This window comes from Capsicum annuum, chromosome 10 (assembly GCF_002878395.1).
Source record: "Capsicum annuum cultivar UCD-10X-F1 chromosome 10, UCD10Xv1.1, whole genome shotgun sequence".
Lineage (NCBI taxonomy): Eukaryota > Viridiplantae > Streptophyta > Magnoliopsida > Solanales > Solanaceae > Capsicum > Capsicum annuum.
Window position 1 is genome coordinate 200,625 of NC_061120.1, and position 20,766 is coordinate 221,390.

General features: G+C 37.6%; 2 protein-coding genes across 2 annotated transcripts in view; one reads left to right on the forward strand and one right to left on the reverse strand.

Moving 5' to 3' along the window:
* Positions 1–7,070, forward strand: part of LOC107844995 (homeobox-leucine zipper protein PROTODERMAL FACTOR 2-like) — a 10,583-nt gene extending 3,513 nt beyond the window's left edge. The window contains exons 2-9 of the mRNA XM_016689298.2: positions 78–135; positions 2,158–2,571; positions 2,880–2,981; positions 3,503–3,703; positions 3,921–4,107; positions 4,349–4,614; positions 5,289–5,384; positions 5,873–7,070. Coding sequence (XP_016544784.1) covers positions 115–135; positions 2,158–2,571; positions 2,880–2,981; positions 3,503–3,703; positions 3,921–4,107; positions 4,349–4,614; positions 5,289–5,384; positions 5,873–6,214 — 1,629 coding nt within the window. The 5' untranslated portion in view covers positions 78–114 and the 3' untranslated portion in view covers positions 6,215–7,070. The remainder of the gene's footprint in view (positions 1–77; positions 136–2,157; positions 2,572–2,879; positions 2,982–3,502; positions 3,704–3,920; positions 4,108–4,348; positions 4,615–5,288; positions 5,385–5,872) is intronic.
* Positions 7,071–7,205: 135 nt separating this feature from the next.
* LOC107845596 (AP-5 complex subunit zeta-1) lies at positions 7,206–20,331 on the reverse strand. The gene is made up of 16 exons (XM_016690016.2): positions 20,140–20,331; positions 16,952–17,092; positions 15,940–16,031; positions 15,625–15,721; positions 13,985–14,028; positions 12,165–12,253; positions 11,790–11,881; positions 11,561–11,707; positions 11,174–11,321; positions 11,002–11,078; positions 10,258–10,329; positions 8,715–8,762; positions 8,498–8,625; positions 8,247–8,403; positions 7,915–8,125; positions 7,206–7,658 (listed from the first exon to the last, which is right to left on the reverse strand). The coding sequence occupies exons 1-16, from the start codon at positions 20,248–20,250 to the stop codon at positions 7,612–7,614; spliced, it is 1,701 nt and encodes a 566-aa protein (XP_016545502.1). The 5' UTR covers positions 20,251–20,331; the 3' UTR covers positions 7,206–7,611.
* Positions 20,332–20,766: the final 435 nt, after the last annotated feature.

Below are 20,766 nucleotides of genomic sequence, written 5' to 3' on the forward strand. Positions count from 1 at the left end.
TATTTATTTATTTTGTTGTATATTTGTTTGATATTCGGAAATTACTGACTCGACTAATTCAGATTCACATCGTGCAGGACGGAGATTATTAAACAGGTTTTCCAATTACACAAGATGCTCCCTGAATATTTAGAGGTAAATTCACCAAAATTATATCACAAAGAACTCTTTATGTTATTATTATGTTGAAGAAAATAAGAATTTCAAGATAATAGTCGAAAATACACCTGAAGTATCATGTTTTTGTGAGTTTCTTAACTGAACTATCAAGTGTTCACTTTGTCTACCACATGATAGTAAAGGAAAAAAAACTCATGAAAACGCGATACTTTAGGTGTGTTTTTGACCATTAACCGTAAGTTACACAACACTAAACGTCAGCATTGACCTATGTTGCTCAGATACTTCAAAAATATTATCTGTTGTGTGATAAGGGCGCGCTAACATTTTTTGAGGACCCGAGCAACATAAGTACCACGTTTTTGTGAGTTTCCTACCTGAACTATCAAGTGTTCACTTTATCTACCACTTGATAGTTCACGAGGAAATCGCGAAAACATGATAGTTTAAGTGTATTTTTGACCATTATCTCTTTCAGATACTGACGTTCGAACCATAAGTTACAAAATACAAAACTTCAGTATTGCCCTATGTTGCTCGGACTCTTCAGAAGTATCGCCTGGTGTGTGCCATCCAACGAGTGCGCGCCAACATTTTTTGAGGGTCCGAGCAACATAAGTACTGGAAAATGAATACATAAAGTATCATATTTTTGCGAGTTTCCTACCTGAACTATCAAGTTTTCACTTTATCTACCGCTTGATAGTTCATGCTGGCAATCGTGAAAACGTGATACTTTAGATGTGTTTTTGATTTAACCATCAGTTGCACAATACTAAACTTCGGCATTGATATATGTTGCTCAGACTATTCAAAATTATCGCCTGGTGTGTGACAACATTTTTTGAGGGCCCGAACAACATAAGTACTTGAAAATAAACACATAAAGTGTCATGTTTTTGCGAGTTTCCTACCTGAACTATCGTAAACTTTATCTACCACTTGATAGTTCGCGTAGGAAATCACGAAAACGTGATACTATAGGTGCGTTTTTTACCATTATCTCTTTCAGATACTGAAGTTCAAACCATAAGTTGCAAAATACAAAACTTGAGCATCTCCCTACGTTGCTCGGACTCTTCAGAAATATCACCTAGATCGTCTCATCCTCCAAACACCTATGCATTTTTTGAAGGCCCGAGCAACATGAGTACTGGAAAATGAACACATAAAGTATCACGCTTTTGCGAGTTTCCTACCTGAACTATAAAGTGTTCACTTCAAAAATATCACCTGGATGTCTCATGCGACATTGGGTCGTCAGCATTTTTGAAGAATCCGAACAACATAGATAATGAATAGTATCAATCTATAAACATCAATATCATGAGTATTATGCAAAATACAACATAGGCAAAGATCATGTGGGAAACAACCATATTTACTTCTTCGGAGGTAGTGGTATGGACTGCGTACATTTTACCCTCCCGAGACCCCACTATGTGGGAATACACTACCTATATTGTTGTTGTTTTTTGAGGACCTGAGCAACATAAAGATCATGTTTTTGCGAGTTTTCTACCTGAACTATCAAGTGTTCACTTTATCTACCACTTGATAGTTCACGTAGGAAATCGCGAAAACGTGATACTTTAGGTGTGTTTTTGACCAGTATCTCTTCCAGATACTGACGTTCGAACCATAAGTTGCAAAATACAAAACTTCAGTATTGCGTCCTCTGTTGCTCGGACTCTTCAAAAATATCGCCTAGATTGTCTTATCCTCCGAAAAGCTATGCTTTTTCGAGGATCCCGGACATTGGCTCGTTGACTTTTTTAAAGAGTCCGAACAACATAGATAATGAATAATATCTATCTATAAACATCAATATCATGAGTATTATGCAAAATACAACACAGGCAAAATTTGTACTGTCTATCGTAAACAACTTCTTCAGAGGTAGTGGTATGGACTGCGTACATTTTACCCTCCCCAGACCCCACTATGTGGGAATACACTGTGTATGTTGTTGTTGTTGAATTTTGATATACAAATTTCTCTATACTTAGAAATTTTTGTAACTTTGATTTTTCTCAGTCAATGCAAGTATTGGCAAGGGACAATATGCCAAGAGCAAGTGATCTTCTTTTATCAGTTTCAGTAAGTGCTGATATATACAAAACCAAAATTGTTGATCTTGCTTTAGCAGCAAGTGAAGAACTAAGACAAATGGCTCAACAACAAGAACCTCTATGGCTATTTGACACAAATAAGCAAACTGAGGTACTCAATGAACCAGAATATAAGCGACGATTCGTCCATCTTGATCCAACTTTAGAAGGAATTATCAAGTTCCTTGCAAATGGAGGACCTATTGACATGCCAGAGTTTAATGGAAACGTCGAAGTTGAGATGGAACATTCATCTATCCCCTCTGATATTGAGTCGTCCAGAGCTATCGGGATTGTCCTTGTGGATCCTATCAACCTTGTGCATATGTTGATGAATGTCGTAAGTTCTATCGCTTAGACTCTTTAGAAATGTTGCCTAAGATGCGTGTCGAATGCTCAGAAGTAGTGTATTTTTGGAGGATCCGACATTATAGTACTGGTAAAGTTGCTGTCATGTGACCAGGAGGTCACGGGTTCAAGCCTTGGGAACAGCCTCTGGCAGAAATGCAAGGTAAGGCTGCGTACAATACACCCTTGTGGTGGGGCCCTTCCTCGGACACCGCGCATAGCGGTAGCTTTAGTGCATCGGGTTGCCCTTGCCCCGACATTATAGTACTATTAACCTTGATGTTTTTTTGGTGAAAACAGGGCAGTTGGTCATGTGTATTCTCCAACATTGTTTCAAAAGCAACAAATCTTGGACTTCTATTGACAGGAGGAGATGGAAATGTCAATGGATCTTTACAAGTGGTAATCTTAAACTAGCACTTTACTTATCTTGTTGAGCTACAAATCCATTTTGAATCATGTGTAGTGGTAGTTTAAGTTGCGCGGACTCTTCACTTTTGATGCCGCACCCGTGTCGGATTCTCCAAAAATACACTACTTTTGGCGAATCCGACACGCACCCACTGACATTTTGAAGAGTCCGAACAACATAGGTAGTAGCAGTAGTAGTACTCTCTAGGTTATAGTACATTTGGTAGACACAGGTTGCCCGTTGCTTCCAGCTCGAACTATACAGACATATGCAAAAACAGCCTCTGGCAGAAATGCAAGGTGAGGCTGCGTACAATACACCCTTGTGGTGGGGCCCTTCCCCGGACACCGCGCATAGCGGTAGCTTTAGTGCACCGGGCTGCCCTTTTTTTACTTATTTTGAACTCGCCGACTCTAAACAATGGAACATATCAGTGAGGATTCATATAGCCGCCTCTCAACATGTTTGGAACTGAGGCGTAGTTGTTGTTGTTTTGTTTTTGTTTTGACAGATGACAGCACAGTTTCATCTTCCTTCGCCACTTGTTAGGCCCCGGGAGGTCTATTTCGCGAGGCACTGTCGACAACTAGATTTCGACACTTGGCTAGTAACCGACGTGTCCTTAGAGAGTGTTTTTCCTAATCAATTAGTCCAGTATAAAAGAAGACCATCAGGATGCTTAATCCAAGGACTTCAAAGTGGACTGTCATTGGTAAAATGAATACCTAAGTTGCTCGGATTCTCCAAAAATGTTGCCGCACCCGTGTCGGATCCTTCAAAAATACACTTTTTTTGGAGGATCCGACACGCACCCATAGACATATTTGAAAAGTCCGAGCAACTTAGATGAACACAACTTAATCATTAAAATTTCACTTCCTAGTCAGTTAGTGTTCATTAATCATGAAGATTTTGTGTGTAAAATTCAGGTGACTTGGGTGGAGAACAATGTAGTATGTGATGGTTCGGTTCCCGAGATGTTCAGGCAGACGTTTAAATCAGGCGTTGCATTCAGCGCGAAACGCTGGATGCTGACCATGGAGAGACATTATGACAGACATGCAATGTTGCAGAAACAACATGATCAACTGTTGGGACAACCTTTGCGAGACATCAGTAAGCTGGTTTTTGTTATATATCTCTTTAAGACATACCTTATTTTCCACCTCCGTTACAGTTTGCAGCCATTCATGTCTATGTCGCTGACAGATCATCTCGTATTTGCCCTTAGATCCTAAAGTAGCTCCAACCTGTAGTTCGGAGGATAATTTTAGACCATGATGTTAGATATCTAATTGTGAAAAAAAAAACTTGATTTAGTACTGATTATTGGTGTTTATCGCGTTATCTTCTTTAGATGTAGGAGAAGGACAGAAGAACTTAATGAAGCTGGCAGAACGAATGATCAAAAGTTACGATGAGATTTTTAGCTCATGCGATGAAAACCAGTGGATGCCGTTAAGTATACATGGTGGTGAAGATATCTTTGCGAAAACAAGCATGAATTTAGATGTTCCGGGAACCCCTCGTGGTGTTTCAGTAATGATTTCAACTTCTGTGTGGCTACCGATCCCACAGAACGACCTTTTTAAGTTCTTTCGCGCAGGGGAAAATCGCTGGAAGGTACTCTTTAAGTCTTAGTTTTCTCAACATGTAGCCATGCTAGTACACTTTAGCTAGGTTGCTCAGACTCTCCAAAAATGTCTCCACACCCGTGTCGTATCCTCCGAAATTGCACTATTTTGAAGGATTCGACATGCACCCGATGACATTTTTGAAGAGTCCAAGCAACATAGCACTTTAGTATAGTGTGTTCTTTTTGTCTTTGCACCAGTTTTTGGTTCAATGATGCAAATATATACATAAATAGGTAAGTGGAACATTTGTCTCTTGAGGTATCTAAAAAAAAGGGCAGCCCGGTGCACTAAGCTCCCGCTATGCGCAGGGTCCAGGGAAGGGCCCGACCAGAAGGATCTATTGTACACAGCCTCACCTTACATTTCTACAAGGGGCTGTCATTTTTTGAGAAATTTCACAAGAGATAAGCTATCTTTAGACTGTCATTTTACTGAGTTCCAATGTATCTGTTAAATACTCCAACTTACGAAATGATCATCTAGACACATCCAAAAGTTATTACCGTTGGGTGTCCGCGAGACATAGTGGTGGGGGAGGGGGGGAGGGGGGTACGAGTTGAGGTGTCTAGACGTACATTCTCAAGTTAATCACTCATTTCATCCATTTCAGTACTGCAATCTGTGTTCTTAAACTTAACGTTATAACGTATATTTTTGTAGTGGGATTTGCTCTCCTACTGTTGTATGACTCGCGATGTGCTTCATATTCCTTCAGCAAGAGACCCTGTGAACGCTGTTTCTCTAGTCCTTGTGGAGGTAAGATCCCATTGATAACTTGTTAGTGTGTTTTGATTTTAGAACTCTTTTTGTTTTTGTACAATGGCGGAGTCCCGACCAACTTGCAGCCAACTCGACCATTCCTCTAGGTACCTGCTAATTCTCACCAGTACAGATACCGGATAACTCGCATCCAAGAGTATGACCTAGTGGTCGATGAAGTAGGGAAGAACTATGAGGTTTCAGGTTTAAATCCCATCGGAGACAAAAAAGAAAACACTAGGTAACTAGACAAAGTTACTAGGGATCCGTGCTGGTGGGAGGTAGCGAGCACCTGGTGGAATTAGTCGAGGTGGAGCAAGGTGGATCAGAACATCACCGTCATCCAAAAAAAGTAACGGATGACTCATACTAACTATAACTATCGGTACTTAGGCAGATGAAAAGAAATCACGTACTAACATTTTTCTGTTTAGAAATTATACAAGGAATGAAGCGTCGTTTCTAATAGTTCTCTTGATCAATAGGCTCCAAATGGAAGAACAGACAAGTCAGAAATATTTTACCTGCAAGAAAGCTTCACAGATTCAACAGCAATGTACGTAATTTACGCACCAATTGATACCCCAGCTGTGCATTATATTATGGAAGGCAAAGACTCAGATCGCGTAGACATTTTAGCTTCAGGATTTGCTGTCCTCCCTTGTACTCCGCGGGGAAGTATTCTAACAATCGCGTTTCACATAATGGATGAAGAGCTATCGACCCCTGAGTATCTTCCACCACGGTCAGTGTATACAGCAAAAAGACTCGTATCGGAAACAGTCTCCCTCATCAAGGCTTCATTGATGTTCAGCTCTGCATGTTAGAGACATTATTGAAATGAGAGGATATTTGGCATTCAAAGAAACTGTAAAAGATTGTTATTTTATCTAGTTCAATCGGCCACGACATGTGACCAGGAGGTCATGGGTTCAAGCCTTGAAAACAACCTTTGGTAGAAATGCAAGGTAAGGCTGCGTACAATACACCCTTGTGGTGGGGCCCTTCCCCGGATACAGCGCATAGGCGTAGCTTTAGTGCACCGGGGCTGCCCTTTTTAATCGGCCGCGACAATCATGTGTTATTGAAGTTGTGTTCAGATTTTCCGAAGTATTTAACTTGTAGCAACTCGAGTATGAACACTGTATCACTATGCCCCTACTGTAGCATGCGATGTTGCTGCTCTGCGTAGCAACTCTATGTTTTCTGTTTAGTGGCAAGACCAATTGCTTTTGGTTCGACGAAAAATGGGATCACCTGAGCAAAGATCTATCGGAACAGTCTCTCTACCTCCCATGGTATGACGTAGATGTAAGGTCTGCGCACACACTACCCTCACCAGACTCCACTTGTGGGGTTACATTACACAGTGGCGGAGCCAGGATTTATATTGAGGGAGTTCAGAAGTAAATATACGAACAAATCGAAGGGGGCTCGACATCTACTATATACGTATGCTAACATACGAAATGCATATGGGATCACCTTCAATCGTGAAAGACTCAGAAAGTTGGAGTCATGCCAGCTTCAAACCCAAGGAGTTGTTTGGTTGGAAACAAGTTATCCCGGAATTAATCATCCCGGGATTAGTTATCCTGCCTCAAGGCGGGACAAAAATAACACTGCAATCTCGAAGTTAGTAGATAACTAATCTCGAAATTAGTAGATAACTAATCTCTGGATGAGTTATCCTGCCCTCGAGGTGGGAAACTAATCTCTGGACGAGTTATCCTGCCCTCGAGGTGGGATAAAACCAACACGACAATCCTGGAAGAGTAATCTCATGCATTTTGTTTCAACCAAACATAGATAAGCTCATCGGAAAATTAAGCGCGATAGTTATTCCTTATTCCTCGTAACAAACGAGCCCCAAGTGTGTAAAGCTCGAACTACACGAGCAATATTCCAACTTCATACATAAATGTCTCACACGATACAATTTTGGAAGTAAGAAGTCATTTATAAACCAAAATCAAAATGTGGATACAAATGGACAACACTTTACATCTTTTTTATTGTGGTACGTCGAAAAGACGAAATAAATTACTTAAAATCTCTCATAAGCAACAATTACATGGCTTGAATCAGCAAGGAGAAGAAACTTCATATTGTTGAGCGGTATGTCCGGGAATACCATATCTGCTTTGCGTAATTACATCGTTTGATGTTTTCTGTAGACAACGAGGATATGTGTAATGAATCGCGAGCATTTGGTGACGATAAACTATCTTCCGGGAAGAACATCTCTAAATGAGAAATCATGGGGCGCACCTGCGTATCATGTTTTATGCATCATTAATAACGATTCAAGATCAAATTTAGATAGGAGTTAGCGTAATTGGCGACTGTGGTAGAGTGGTAAGTACTCCTTCATCCTTAACCAAAGGTCTCGGGTTTGAGCCCCCTTGATACAGAATCGCCTTTGTTAGGGAGCGGTTTACACCTACCCCCATACCCAAATGTTGGGACTTCCCTGCGCAAACCCCGATAAGTCTAGGGAAGAAAAAGATAGTTACGCACAGCGTACCTTCTTGTGCACCTAAAAGGTAAAACGGAAGGTGAGAAATCATTTTAGTTCCGCCTTCACTCCAATTCACTGTGCCGGGTTTCTGCATCCCGTTACTTGGAGATTCACATGGGCCCAAGATAGACAAACATATACCAGGTTCATTCATCAGACCCAAATAATCACGTGCACGCTTCCAGACCCTTGCATCTGAGATTCGCGAACGTGCAACCTGTCAAGCAAATTGACCAAATTAAGCTTAGTAACCGAGAACTGTTTTCTGAGATATTTTACCACCTTGATCAACTGCTGCCATGAAGCCTATTTTCTCCGAAAGCTGATAGTACACTAACCTTTGTCAAGGATACACGGGCTCTGGGCAACAGTTCACGGTGATAAGTGGCAAGCTTTGCAATGGCAGTCACAACGAAACATAATAGCCTTGATTGTGATGATTTTCTGGATTTTGCAGAATCAGACCCAAGAGCTGATTCACGGAGACCCAGACGACTTATGAGCAAAAGGAAAACATAAAAAATTAGTTAAGAGTGGCATCTCAAAATGACTCTCCGATGTTGTGCAAAACAGATCATTCGAAGTCTACCTTGATGAAAGATTTTCATAGAGAAGTAATTCCAAGCTCTCAAAGAGTTCACGAGCCGCATCTTTGTGGGCTTCACCACCACCTCCATGCTCCCCGATTGCCCAGCATAATTGTAATGCCAATTCAGTCTAGAAAAGTTTACCTTCAGTCAGTTCTTTCAGGTTAAATGAGATAGAGAATATGTCTTACTGTGACTTAGGAAAGAAGATCCAGTCACCTTTGCCGGACAATCATAAGCTTCTCCAAGTCTGTCCACTATAGGCTTCTGCACCAATATAATGGTGGATATAACTTATAAGTACATGAAATCGAGGAAAAGGGAAAGTAAAAAGGAAAGAAAGGGGATTATGGGTCTCGTGATTCACAGAGAAGAAATTACATATAAAACGTAGTAAGATGAGATTGTTGAGTTTTGCATTTAGTTACTGCAGTAGTTTTTAAGAAAATAAGTTATTTGATTTAGGATGAATTTGAATTTTGAATTTTAAAATTAGGTTGTTCAGTTGTTGAGATAGTTTAGGCTTTTTTGAATTTTAAATCATGCAGTTTGTTATTGCAATTTGGCTATTTAAAGCCCTCCTAAGCTTAAGAAAATTATTGAAAGCTTATTGAAAGCTTGAAAGTCATTTCAATCCAAAGAGAGTTATTTTAATCCCTTTTTCGCTGCCCCATCTTTTTTTAAAAAAATCAACAGTGGTATCAAAGCCTCATTAATCTTTCGGGATCTGTGAGTTCTTCCAAAACACTACCATATCAATTTTAACCCGTCAGGGTTACCTTTTTTCAACCCGTGCTTATTTTCAAAGCATAGGACTATTTTAAACCAAAAAGATGTCAAGCAGCAGTCTCTCTTTGAAGGCCCAAAAATTTTCACCGACAAAAACTTATCAATTTTGGTCATTGAAGAAATTATATCATGAAATCCATCGTAATGTTTAGATGAATGAAAAATCCTTACAATATTTTGCAAAGCCTATGAAAATACCTTCAAACAAGACAAGATTGTTGATGGTTTTTCAGCAAAGAATCAAAAGAAGAAATAGAAAGAAGAGAAAGATCAATATCAAAAAGAAAAAATTCAAGTTCAAAAAAAATTGAAAAAATTCAGCATTCACTGCCAAAGCAAAAATTGAGGAGGAACAGTTTTTTAAATTGCAGCAACTAAAGCAAAGGAGGAGTGTTGAGTTTTGCATTTAGTTACTGCAGTAGTTTTTAGGAAAATAAGTTATTTGATTTAGGTCTTGAGCCGGGGGTCTATCGGAAACAGCCTCTCTACCTCTTTAGAGGTAGTGGTATAGACTGCGTACACTCTACCCTCCCCAGACCCCACGATGTGGGAATTTACTGGGTTTGTTGTTGTTGTTGTAAGTTATTTGATGCAGGATGAATTTGAATTTTGAATTTTAAAATTAGGTTTTACAGTTGTTGAGATAGTTTACGCTTTTTTGAATTTTAAATCATGCAGTTTGTTATTGCAATTTGGCTATTTAAAACCCTCCTAAGCTTGAGAGAATTATTGAAAGACATTGAAAGCTTATTGAAAGCTTGAAAGTCATTTCAATCCAAAGAGAGTCATTTTAATCGCTTTTCGCTGCCTCATCTCTTTTTAAAAAAACCAACAGAGATATGGGCAAAATTAAAGACAGAGAAGATCAACTGGTCATGCAGGAAAGCACTTTATTACCATTCTAACCAATCGAGATTTTGAATTACTATACAGATTAAAGGTGAGGATTTGCTAGGTGTAATTAAGACAATACCTTCAGAAGTGCAATGAAACTGGGAGATCGATTAAAGGCAGCAAGCATGAGCTCTATGATCCTCTTTTGTACCTACAAATATGTATAGGAATATATCACTAATTAAAATCAAGTACACTCAGACAATAAAAACCCCTAATCTGATACTATGCAAAGGTGGCGTCAACCCAAAGGGCCCTGCATTAGGAGAAGGATCCTTGTATAAGACACGAACTGTAACTATTCCGTTCAAAAATGCTCCGCTCTTCATTTCTTTCTTTCCTTCCTTTTTTTGGTACCAAAGAAATTCTCCTCTTTCTAAAATTCTAAACAACAACATACCCAGTGTATTCCCACCTAGTGGGGTCTGGGGAGAGTAAAATGTATGCAGTCCATACCACCACCTCCGAAGAAGTAGAGAGGCTGTTTCCGATCTAAAATTCTAAACAAGGTTGGAATTATATCTCCATTAATAGACACCATGGTTCGTTGCATGGATATCACTTCAATACCTTGGAACAACTCTTACACTCAAAGAAAAGCAAACTTCATTTTTTAAATCATGAAAAGAAGAAGCAGGGCATTCTGCTCCACATGAAGGGAACACTAATCCAAGTGCCTTTAAAATTGCATAGCACAACAGAAAAATGACAATGCTAATTTGAAGAACTACCATAGTGGGTTGCTTCAATAGCATATTCCCTTATCAACATGAAAATACATCTGAGAAGGCACCCTACAATTCATCTAAATGAACTTAGATACCTCGTACAAGAATAACTTTTCTGGAAATAGATTGGAATATCTTGTCATGAGTAGGGGAACCAGAGCACAAATAAGAGCTGCGACAGAAACGTTATGAATTAAGCTCTTCATAAAGTTGCTTCCTTGTTTATTAAGAGGAAAATCTCCCCTGCATAAAATGGATGGAACTTACAATCATTGACTTCACGGATCGCTATAGCAGTATACATATCAAACAGACGAGGTGTCATTCTCAGTGCTTGTTTCAGCCTATCAGACATAGGCATGCTAACTGCTGCTTGTAGAGCTGCAGCTACTGCAGGAGAAGCCCAATGGCGTTCCTAAAGATCAAGAGAATCATGAAATATTCAAATTAGAAAAACTTTTTTAAGTGAACTAACTTTAGGATGATATAGTAGATGATATAATCAAGAGAACATCAAAACGAGCGTGGATTAACATTATTTGCACTTTTTCTAGCTAAATATACACTGATGGTTTTACTCGGAAGTCTAATTTCTCTTTTAGTAGCATGCAAACCTGCAGCAATCTACAGCTTACAACATAGAAAAGACCATACAGCTAGACCATCATTCTCATCCTTGAGAAGCTCAAGAAAGAATGGATCAGCTACTGCCATTGTGGAGCTATCCTCAGATTCAGACTCCGCCCCTCCATCTCCTATGGTTGATCCAGTATATGCTTCATCCATGAGTGCTAACAACATCTGTTACCAAGAAGAATCACCTCAATCATATCCAAGACTTGGAAGTTTCAGCAATTCATAATTTAGATGAGTAAATAATAACCTCTGGAGCTGTACTCTTCTGTATGGAAGCAATGCTACTGCCAACCAGCGATCCTGAACTCTTCTCCACCTTTTCCAGTGCCACAACCAATACTGGCAAAAATGATGAGAAGGTCTTAGACTAGCATAAAAGAGGAACAACTAGAATGCACCATTAATGGATCTTTATGGAAACTTGATAGAACGGCAGATTCAAATACAATTAAACCAACTCTTTTGGCTATTTTTGGGTCAGATATCACTTTGCAAGATCAAGCATAACTTTTTTTTCTGGAACAATTCAAAGAATAAAATCGCAACCCCTGATCTTACTGTTTTACTTCTTTTCTCCTTTGGGGCCAAGATGAGCAAGAAAGACATAAAGTAACAAACTCACTTGGCAAGTCTACGATTGATGGAAATAGTGGAAGAAATGATCCCTGGGAAATCAAACCAGGAAATACTCTACAAAATGATTTTTCCAATCTGCATGGATGACCAAAAGTGTTTGTTACGGGTAGTTTCATAAACATTAGGAGAATTAAATCTATCATACTGTATAAGACTAAGTACTCCACACAGAAAATTCTGTTAGCCATGGGATAAAAAGGAAAATAAAATAATGTTAAGGAGAAACTAGATGAGAAAAGGCGCTATACATTATCCTCTCCGCTTACAGCCTGCCTCTTCGGTAGTTGATTAACAACCATACTATTTTACCCAGCATAAGTATACCAAATAGTCCAAAAATATGAGACATCAAATGTTGCCAAGTGTCCATTCATGAATTTTCATGCTGGAAAAGGAAGGAGGTCCCCACAAGAGAGTTTCTAAAGCTGAAGGACAGATGAGAATTCAAGCAAAACTCCTGCAATCATGGAGAGGTCACCTACATGGCTACCTATATGATGGCAAATCAAATTTGGCAGAAGTTGGTTAACTATCTAACTACAAATAAGAGAAATCACGAACACCAAATTTTAGGTCACATATGGAAGTCACACTCAAGTCCAACATGCCAATGGTAAGGAGCAGATGTGGTTGACACTTCCCTATACTTCTGTACTTTTTTTCTAAAGATTCTGACAATTCTCTTTAAATTCAGAAACTTGGATCATTCATCTCAGTGAGCACTAGTTCTGAACTATTTCTTCTTTATTAGGGCGCAACTGGACCTTTGGAAAAAGAAAAATCGATACTTTTAAGAATATATAATTATTTCAATCACTTTTTAGAGGACCAGGTTGCATCTCCAAAAAAAGAAAGAGAAGACTTCTGCATTAGACTTAGACATTCAGTCGTAATAATGGATGCACTTTTACTTATGTTAGACACCTCCTAAACTTAATTGTAGTTTTTCATGACTTGAATATGATGTTTGTGATGTTAAAACCTGAGTTCGTCAGGGTTCTCCTTCACATGTTGCGCTAACAGTAACTGATATTCTTTGATAGATTAATTCACAAATTAGATCATGTGTTATTCTTGTCGTTTCTCCCTTCTTTTCGAAGTTTTTCTGGCTTAGTTTCTGCATCCAAACCAAAAATGATGGTTTGATCGTGTTAGTATCTAATCCTTCTGTAAATAGCTCCACTAGGCAAATGAAAAGTGCTCCAACTTTAAGAAACTCAGGAAGCTAAGATTTTGTCGCCGTAACATCAACTCTTGAAGGATGACACTGCTACATTTTTTTTAACGACTAAGAGAACGATTAAGGAGTCCCTTCATGGGCATTGCCATCATAATTATAAATAAAGTACCATCAATCAGAAGAAAAGCAACTTTTCAGTCCCTTCGTGGACATTGCCATCACAATTATAGATAGAGTGCCCTTTACATGCATGTGCAACAAGAAGCAAAAGGTTCTACTTTCTGAAAATAATTAATGGATCACTCTGTTTAAAACTTATGCAGTTTCCAAACAACAGTGCAGCAACCAATCTATAATTATTTAAATGACAACTCTTGGTGTCATGTAGTGCAATAAAGGAAATGTATTTCAGCACAATTTACCAAAAAGAAGCTGAAAGGAACAAGGATATTGGACCAAATTACATTATTTACAATTCAAAGCCGAGGTTTGATAAGCCAATATAACATATAAAAACAATGAAATAAGAGACGCAACATAGTAACATAATCTATCCATTCGTTGGCAAAATTCTCTAGAATACCCTATACTTTTATTAATAAATGAGATATGACAACAGTACTTACTTCTCCCCATTCCATGCAATTAGCTTCAGCAATAACGGGAAAAACTGCAATGTCATTAGATATAAGATTACAGAATTTGCAAGCTTCCAAGTGCATACAAACATCCAAACAATTAAATAGACAAAATGGCCAGTATAGTCCATGCTTACATAAGAGTGCAAAATATGCATAAGAGGTCCACATAATGCTTGATTTCAAATGATTATAAAGCTCAATCAGTTACATCTTAGTCCCAAATTAATCAGAGCCAGCTATATGTAACTTCGTACACATGGTGCTCTACTTAGGTCATAATCCATTCAAATGATTATAGAGATCTAAACTCAAAACTCTTTCCCATAGCACTATGCATAGAAAATAACAAAAATTGTCCCTTATTACTTGGGGTAGCTTCAAATGGTCCGTTAAATACATTGCAGAGCAGTTTTGGTCCTTTACGTTTGTCAAGAGTGAACACTTTTGATCTCCATCAATTTACCAAACATTGGTTGTTAGACTCAAATAGGAACTATTTCAAAAAAAAAAAAAAAGATTTAACACGAAGTCACATCTGAAGGTGCAATTTTCTAAAGATTTCAGGTTGAGCAAGACTAAAACAGAGAATCTGGAGTGCAAGTTCAATAACGTAACGCTTGTGGCGGGGGAGGAAGCGGAAGTGAAGATCAATATACAAGTCATACCCAAGAGAGGAAGTGTCAAGTATCTTGGGTCTATAACCTAAGGAAATCGGGAGATTGACGATGATGTCGTTTCATCGTATTGGAGCGGGGTGGGTGAAATGGAGGCTCGCGTCCGGAGTATTGTGCCATAAGAATGTATCACCAACGCTTAAAGGTAAGTTCTACAGAGTGGTAGTTAGATTTACATTTTTGATTGAGCAAAGTGTTGGCCCTTCAAGAACCGCACATTCAGCGGATGAAGGTAGCGGATATGAGGATGATGGACATGCGGGCATACTAGGAGAGATTGGATTAGGAATGAAGTTATATAGGACAAGGTGGGAGTAACATCGCAGCGGACAAGACGAGAGAAGCGAGACTGACGAGGAGATGCACGGAGGCACCAATAAGGAGGTGTGAGAGTTTGGTTATAGCAGGTTTTAGGAGAGGTAGAGGTAGGCCAAAGAAGAATTAGTGGGGAGGTGATTCAACGGTACATGACACATCTTCAACTTATCAAGGACATGACCCTCAATAGGAAGGTATGGAGGTCAAGGATTAGGATAGTAGGGTAGTAATCCTATCTAGTATGCGGATCTATGTTGCTCAGACTCTCCAAAAATGTTGCCGTGCCCATGTTGGATGCTCCAAAATGGCATTAGTTTTGGAGGATACGACACATACCCCTTGATATTACTGAAGAGTCCGAGCAAAGGAATGTTGAACAGTTACATCGGTTACTATTACATTTTTTATCAGAACTAAATACAGAAATAAAGGAGAGGGGAGAGGATATTTACTTCGCCTGCACTATATCCAGACAAAAGAAATTACTGTACCACATAAAGATATCAAATTTGCACTCTTTCAAAGATGCTATTCCACTCCTTGTTACAATTGATGTCTTGAGAATTATTCCCCCCCCCCCCCCCAATCCCATAAATTAGAATTAATTAACAGCAATTTAACTTGAATATTTACCTGGGGAAGCAAAGTAGGAAACGAACTTGAAAGCTTTTTCTTGTTTGCATTCAGGAAGTCAAGGGTTGCTTCTGCAACAATAGGGTCTGCAAACTCACTGCAAAAAGCACAAGGAATTGCTTAACAAATCCATGACGTTGAGGATTTAATTACTTTATGTCTGGCACAATAAAAATAAACAAAATCTACTACATCAAAAAAAAAAAAGGAACTTCCAATTGCATTCTTATAACATATTACCACATTTATGAAAAGTTTGGCTCAAATAAATATCTTCAAACTTTTAACAAAGAAAAGGAACGATATTCTCCCTACCAGCTCAAGCATGACTTAAAAAAGGTCCGAAGATTAGGATCAGCATCATGCAGGACCACATCTCCAAAGTCGAGAAAAAACTGAAGTATAGCCTATATAACAACGAAAAAAGACATCTTCAGAATTAGTATATACTTTGTCCTAGACCCTAGTAGGGAAAAACATACAATAGGGGAATAAATGCTTAATTTGGAAAATACAGCCATAAAGTGGCCTGAATATTAATATTCTATCAGAATACGACGTAAATTCAAAGCCATTAACATGACATCCTCAAAGAAGTGTGGAAGAAGCAGTTCACATAAAAGTTCACTATAGACAGTTCAGAAATTCTCTAGAACATATTGGTGTGCCCTTTAATTCCAACCAAAGGTTTATGTCCAAGTGTGCAAACAAAGGTGTATGCAGATACATGTATACATGAGTATCTATCGAGTGTACCACAGATCCTCCTTCACCACAGATAAAGCTAGTGCACGAGAAGTTAAAATCTAACTGAAATATTTCTACCGGCCAAGACTCAGGTTCCAGAACCTTTTCAGAACTATCTGAAAAGACTTTTTTTTTTACCTCCGAGGTTGCTCGTGACACAGTTATTCCATTAGATAAAAGTATCACTTGTTGTTTTTAATCTCTGGTTGTCTTGCTACAGTGAGCTACACGGAAATTATGCATAATTAACTGTCTCTTTCCGGTAAACTAAATTATTTGATCTAAACAAGCTATAATACAAGAGAAATTTTGCAGTCTTCCTACAGAAACAAGTATCTGATTATCTCTCTCATTCTCTTGCTATTGTAATCTCCACCAAAGTTGTGCATGATTAATTCAGGGAAACTAAACTATTTAGTTTAAACAAAGCAGTAAGAAAAGAGAAATTACACATTCTTCCTCCAGTAACAAGTATCTGATAATCAATATTTTAAGAAATTTCTGAAGTTCTAGCAATTTCAACTTATTACAATACAAAAAGCAGCTAGAAGCTCAGTTGAAATAGCACGGGAAAGAGTACCAATAGAAGAGGGCCATTGGAGGTTTGAGACTGCGAAGTTGAAGAAAGACATCGCTGAAATATCCTATTCAGATGAGGATAAACTCTAGCAATCAAATCTTCTGATTTCTCACTTCTACATAAATCGCAAAGACTTTTGACCTGAAATTGGACAACAAAATCAACATTTCAACTGCTACACCTCAATGAGCTAATATTGGCTATATAAATCATCTATATCAACAATCCTCTAATTCCTCAAATCTACATGAATCACAGAGACTTTTGAACCTGAAAATGACAACACAATCGACAATCAACTACTACACCTCAATGAGCTAATATTGGCTATATAAGTCATCTATATCAACAATCCTCTAATTCCTTAAATCTACATGAATCACAGAGACTTTTGAACCTGAAAATGACAACACAATCGACAATCAACTACTACACCTCAATGAGCTAATATTGCCTATATAAGTCATCTATATCAACGATCTACATAAATCACAAAGACTTTGGATCTGATAATGAATAACACAATCAACAATTCACCAGCTATACACCTCAATACCAAATAAGTTAATATCAAGTTTATAATATCATCCATATCAACAATCTTCTCAATTCTCACTTCCATAAAATCACATAGTTAATGATCAAAAACACACCAAAAGTATTTTGATTTTTGGAGTTTCACACCTAAGCAAGCAAGTACGTAAATTTCCTACATGAACTATCTGAAATATCTAAGCAATCAAGTATGTGAATTTCCTACATGAACGATCCAGCTAGTTATCAAAACACACCTCAACAATCACCTATTCCCTTTTCCTACTTGAATGAGTTCTTTCAAGTAGGAAAAACGAACAATTGATAGTTAAGGTGTTGATAAATAGTTGGTGATAGTTCAACTAGGAAACTCGCACCCTTGATACTTCAAGTATTAAACTCGAAAAAATAGAATACTTTAGGTGCGTTTTTGACCATTCACTCTAAATTGCAAAGACATTCGACCTGAAAATGAACAACACAATCAACAATTCAATGGCTACACCTCAATTCCATAACAAGTTAATATTTGCTATATAAATCATCTATATCAACGATCTTCTAAATTCTTCTAATTTCTCATTTCTACATAAATCACAAAGAATTTTGACCTGGAAATAAACAACAGAATCAACTATTCAACAGCTACACCTCAATGAGTTAATATTGGCTACATAAATCATTTATATCAACATTCTTCTGATTTTTCACTTGAAAATTACCAACACAATCATAATCAACTGTTATGCCTCAATAAGTTAATATTGGCTATATACTTGAACATCACCAACTATTTATCAAAACAAAACTCAACTATCAATTGCTCAATCCTCCTAACAGAACAATGGTGATATTTTAGGTAGGAAAAGTGAACAATTGATAGTAAAGGTATTTTTTAAATAGTTAACAATAGTTACACACAAAAAATGGATACTTTTGGTGTGTTATTAACTCAAACTCGAAAAATCAGAATACTTTAGGTGTGTTTTTTATTTTTGAGCTGAAAATGAACAACACAATCAACAATCCAAATGCTTTACACCTCAAATCCAAATAAGTTAATATCCTGATTTCTCATTTCTACATAACTCATAGAATTAATGATCAAAAACACACCTAAATTATATCAAACTTTTCGAGTTCCATACCTAAACTATCAGGTGCACAAGTTTCCTACCTAAACTACCACCAAGTATTTATCAACACCTTAACTATCAAGTGTTCCTTTTCAGGGAACAACCAATAGTTGAGGTGTATTTTCACAATTATTTGGTGACATTTCAGCTAGAGAACTCGCACACTTGATAATTCTATGTATGAAACCCCAAAAACGGACACTTTTCGAGTTATGATCTATGTCAACAATCTTCTGATTTCTCATATCTACATAACTAATAGAATTAATGATAAAAAACACACCTAAAATATGTCAAACTTTGAGTTCCATACCTGAACTATCAAGTGCACGAGTTTCCTACCTGAACTACCACCAACTAGCAAGTGTTCCTTTAAGGGAACAACTGATAGTTGAGATGTTTTTACATAATTATTTGGTGACATTTCAGCTAGAGAACTCGCACACCTTATAATTCACGTATGAAACTCGAAAAACCGAGATATTTAGGTGTATTTTTTTTCCTTCCGTCTAAATCACAAAGATTTTTTAGCTGAAAACTGAACAACACAATCAACAATCCAAATGCTATACACCTCAAATCATCTGATTTCTCATTTCTACATAACTCATAGAATTAATGATCAAAAACACACCAAAAATATCTCAAACTTTTCGAGTTCCATAGCTAAACTATCAGGTGCACGACTTTTGTACCTAAACTATCAAGTGGACGGGTTTTGTACCTGAACTATCAGGTGCACGAGTTTCCTACCATCACCAACTACTTATCAACACCTTAACTATCAAGTGTACCTTTTCAGCTAGAGAACTCGCACACTTGATAATTCTATGTGTGAAACCCAAAAAACGGACACTTTTCGAGCTATGATCTATGTCAACAATCTTATGATTTCTCATATCTACATAACTAATAGAATTAATGATCAAAAACACACCAAAAATATCTAAAAATTTTCAAGTTCCATACCTAAACTATCAGGTGCACAAGTTTCCTACCTGAACTATCAGGTGCACGAGTTTTGTACTTGAATTATCAGGTGCGCGAGCTTTGTACCTGAACTATCAGGTGACTTTTGTACCTGAACTAGTACCTGAACTATGAGGAGCACGAGTTTCCTACCTGAACTATCAGGTGCGCGAGTTACCTACCTGAACTATCAGGTGCACGACTAAACTATCAGGTGCACGAGTTTTGTACCTGAACTATCAGGTGCACAAGTTTCCTACCTGAACTATCAGGTGCATGAGTTTCCTACCTGAACTATCAGGTGCATGAGTTTCCTACCTGAACTATCAGGTGCATGCCTACCTGAACTATCACCAACTACTTATCAACACCTTAACTATCAAGTGTTCCTTTTCAGCTAGAAAACTCGCACACCTGATAATTCTACGTATGAAATTCGAAAAAAATTGAGATAATTTAGGTGTATTTTTGACTTGCAAAAATGAACAACACAGATACACAATCAACAATTCAACTTCTCTAATACCAAAAAAAAAAAAAAAAACTTACGGAATTGAGGAGAGAAGGATCATTAGCGAAATTGGAATCTCTAGCACTCGATGATAACGATCTTATATGATAATCGAACGCTTTGTATTTCTCTTCTCCCATCATGCCCATTTTATAGAACAACAACAAGTAGCATCAATGCCTCAATTTTTCTACTGATAATTGCTACTGTTTTTCCATTTTTAATTAATAAGTCTTCCTCCTTCGCCTCTTGCTTTTATATTTTTTTTTAATATTCTAATTTATTAATTATTATGATTTATAATATTTTTTTACTTTTTTTTATTTCCCATCCGTTGTTTGATGTTCGGTATCAGCATTAAAACCTCGATTAATCCGGATCGCGTGTTACAGGGCCCATCCCAATACCCGAGGTCAAAGACCTAAATTTATTAATTATTATGATTTATATTATTTTTTACTTTTTTTTACTCCCAACATAGTTTTTTTCCATACCCATGTCAAACCCTCGACCTATATTTATTAATTATTATGATTTATAATATTTTTTTACTTTTTTTTTTGTTTCTCACTCCCAATAGAGTTTTCTCTGTACAGGAAACCTCCACCTCTAGTTAAGTGTGAAGCAGCCCCATTCACTGCACTATAATTCATGTTGGTTTTCTT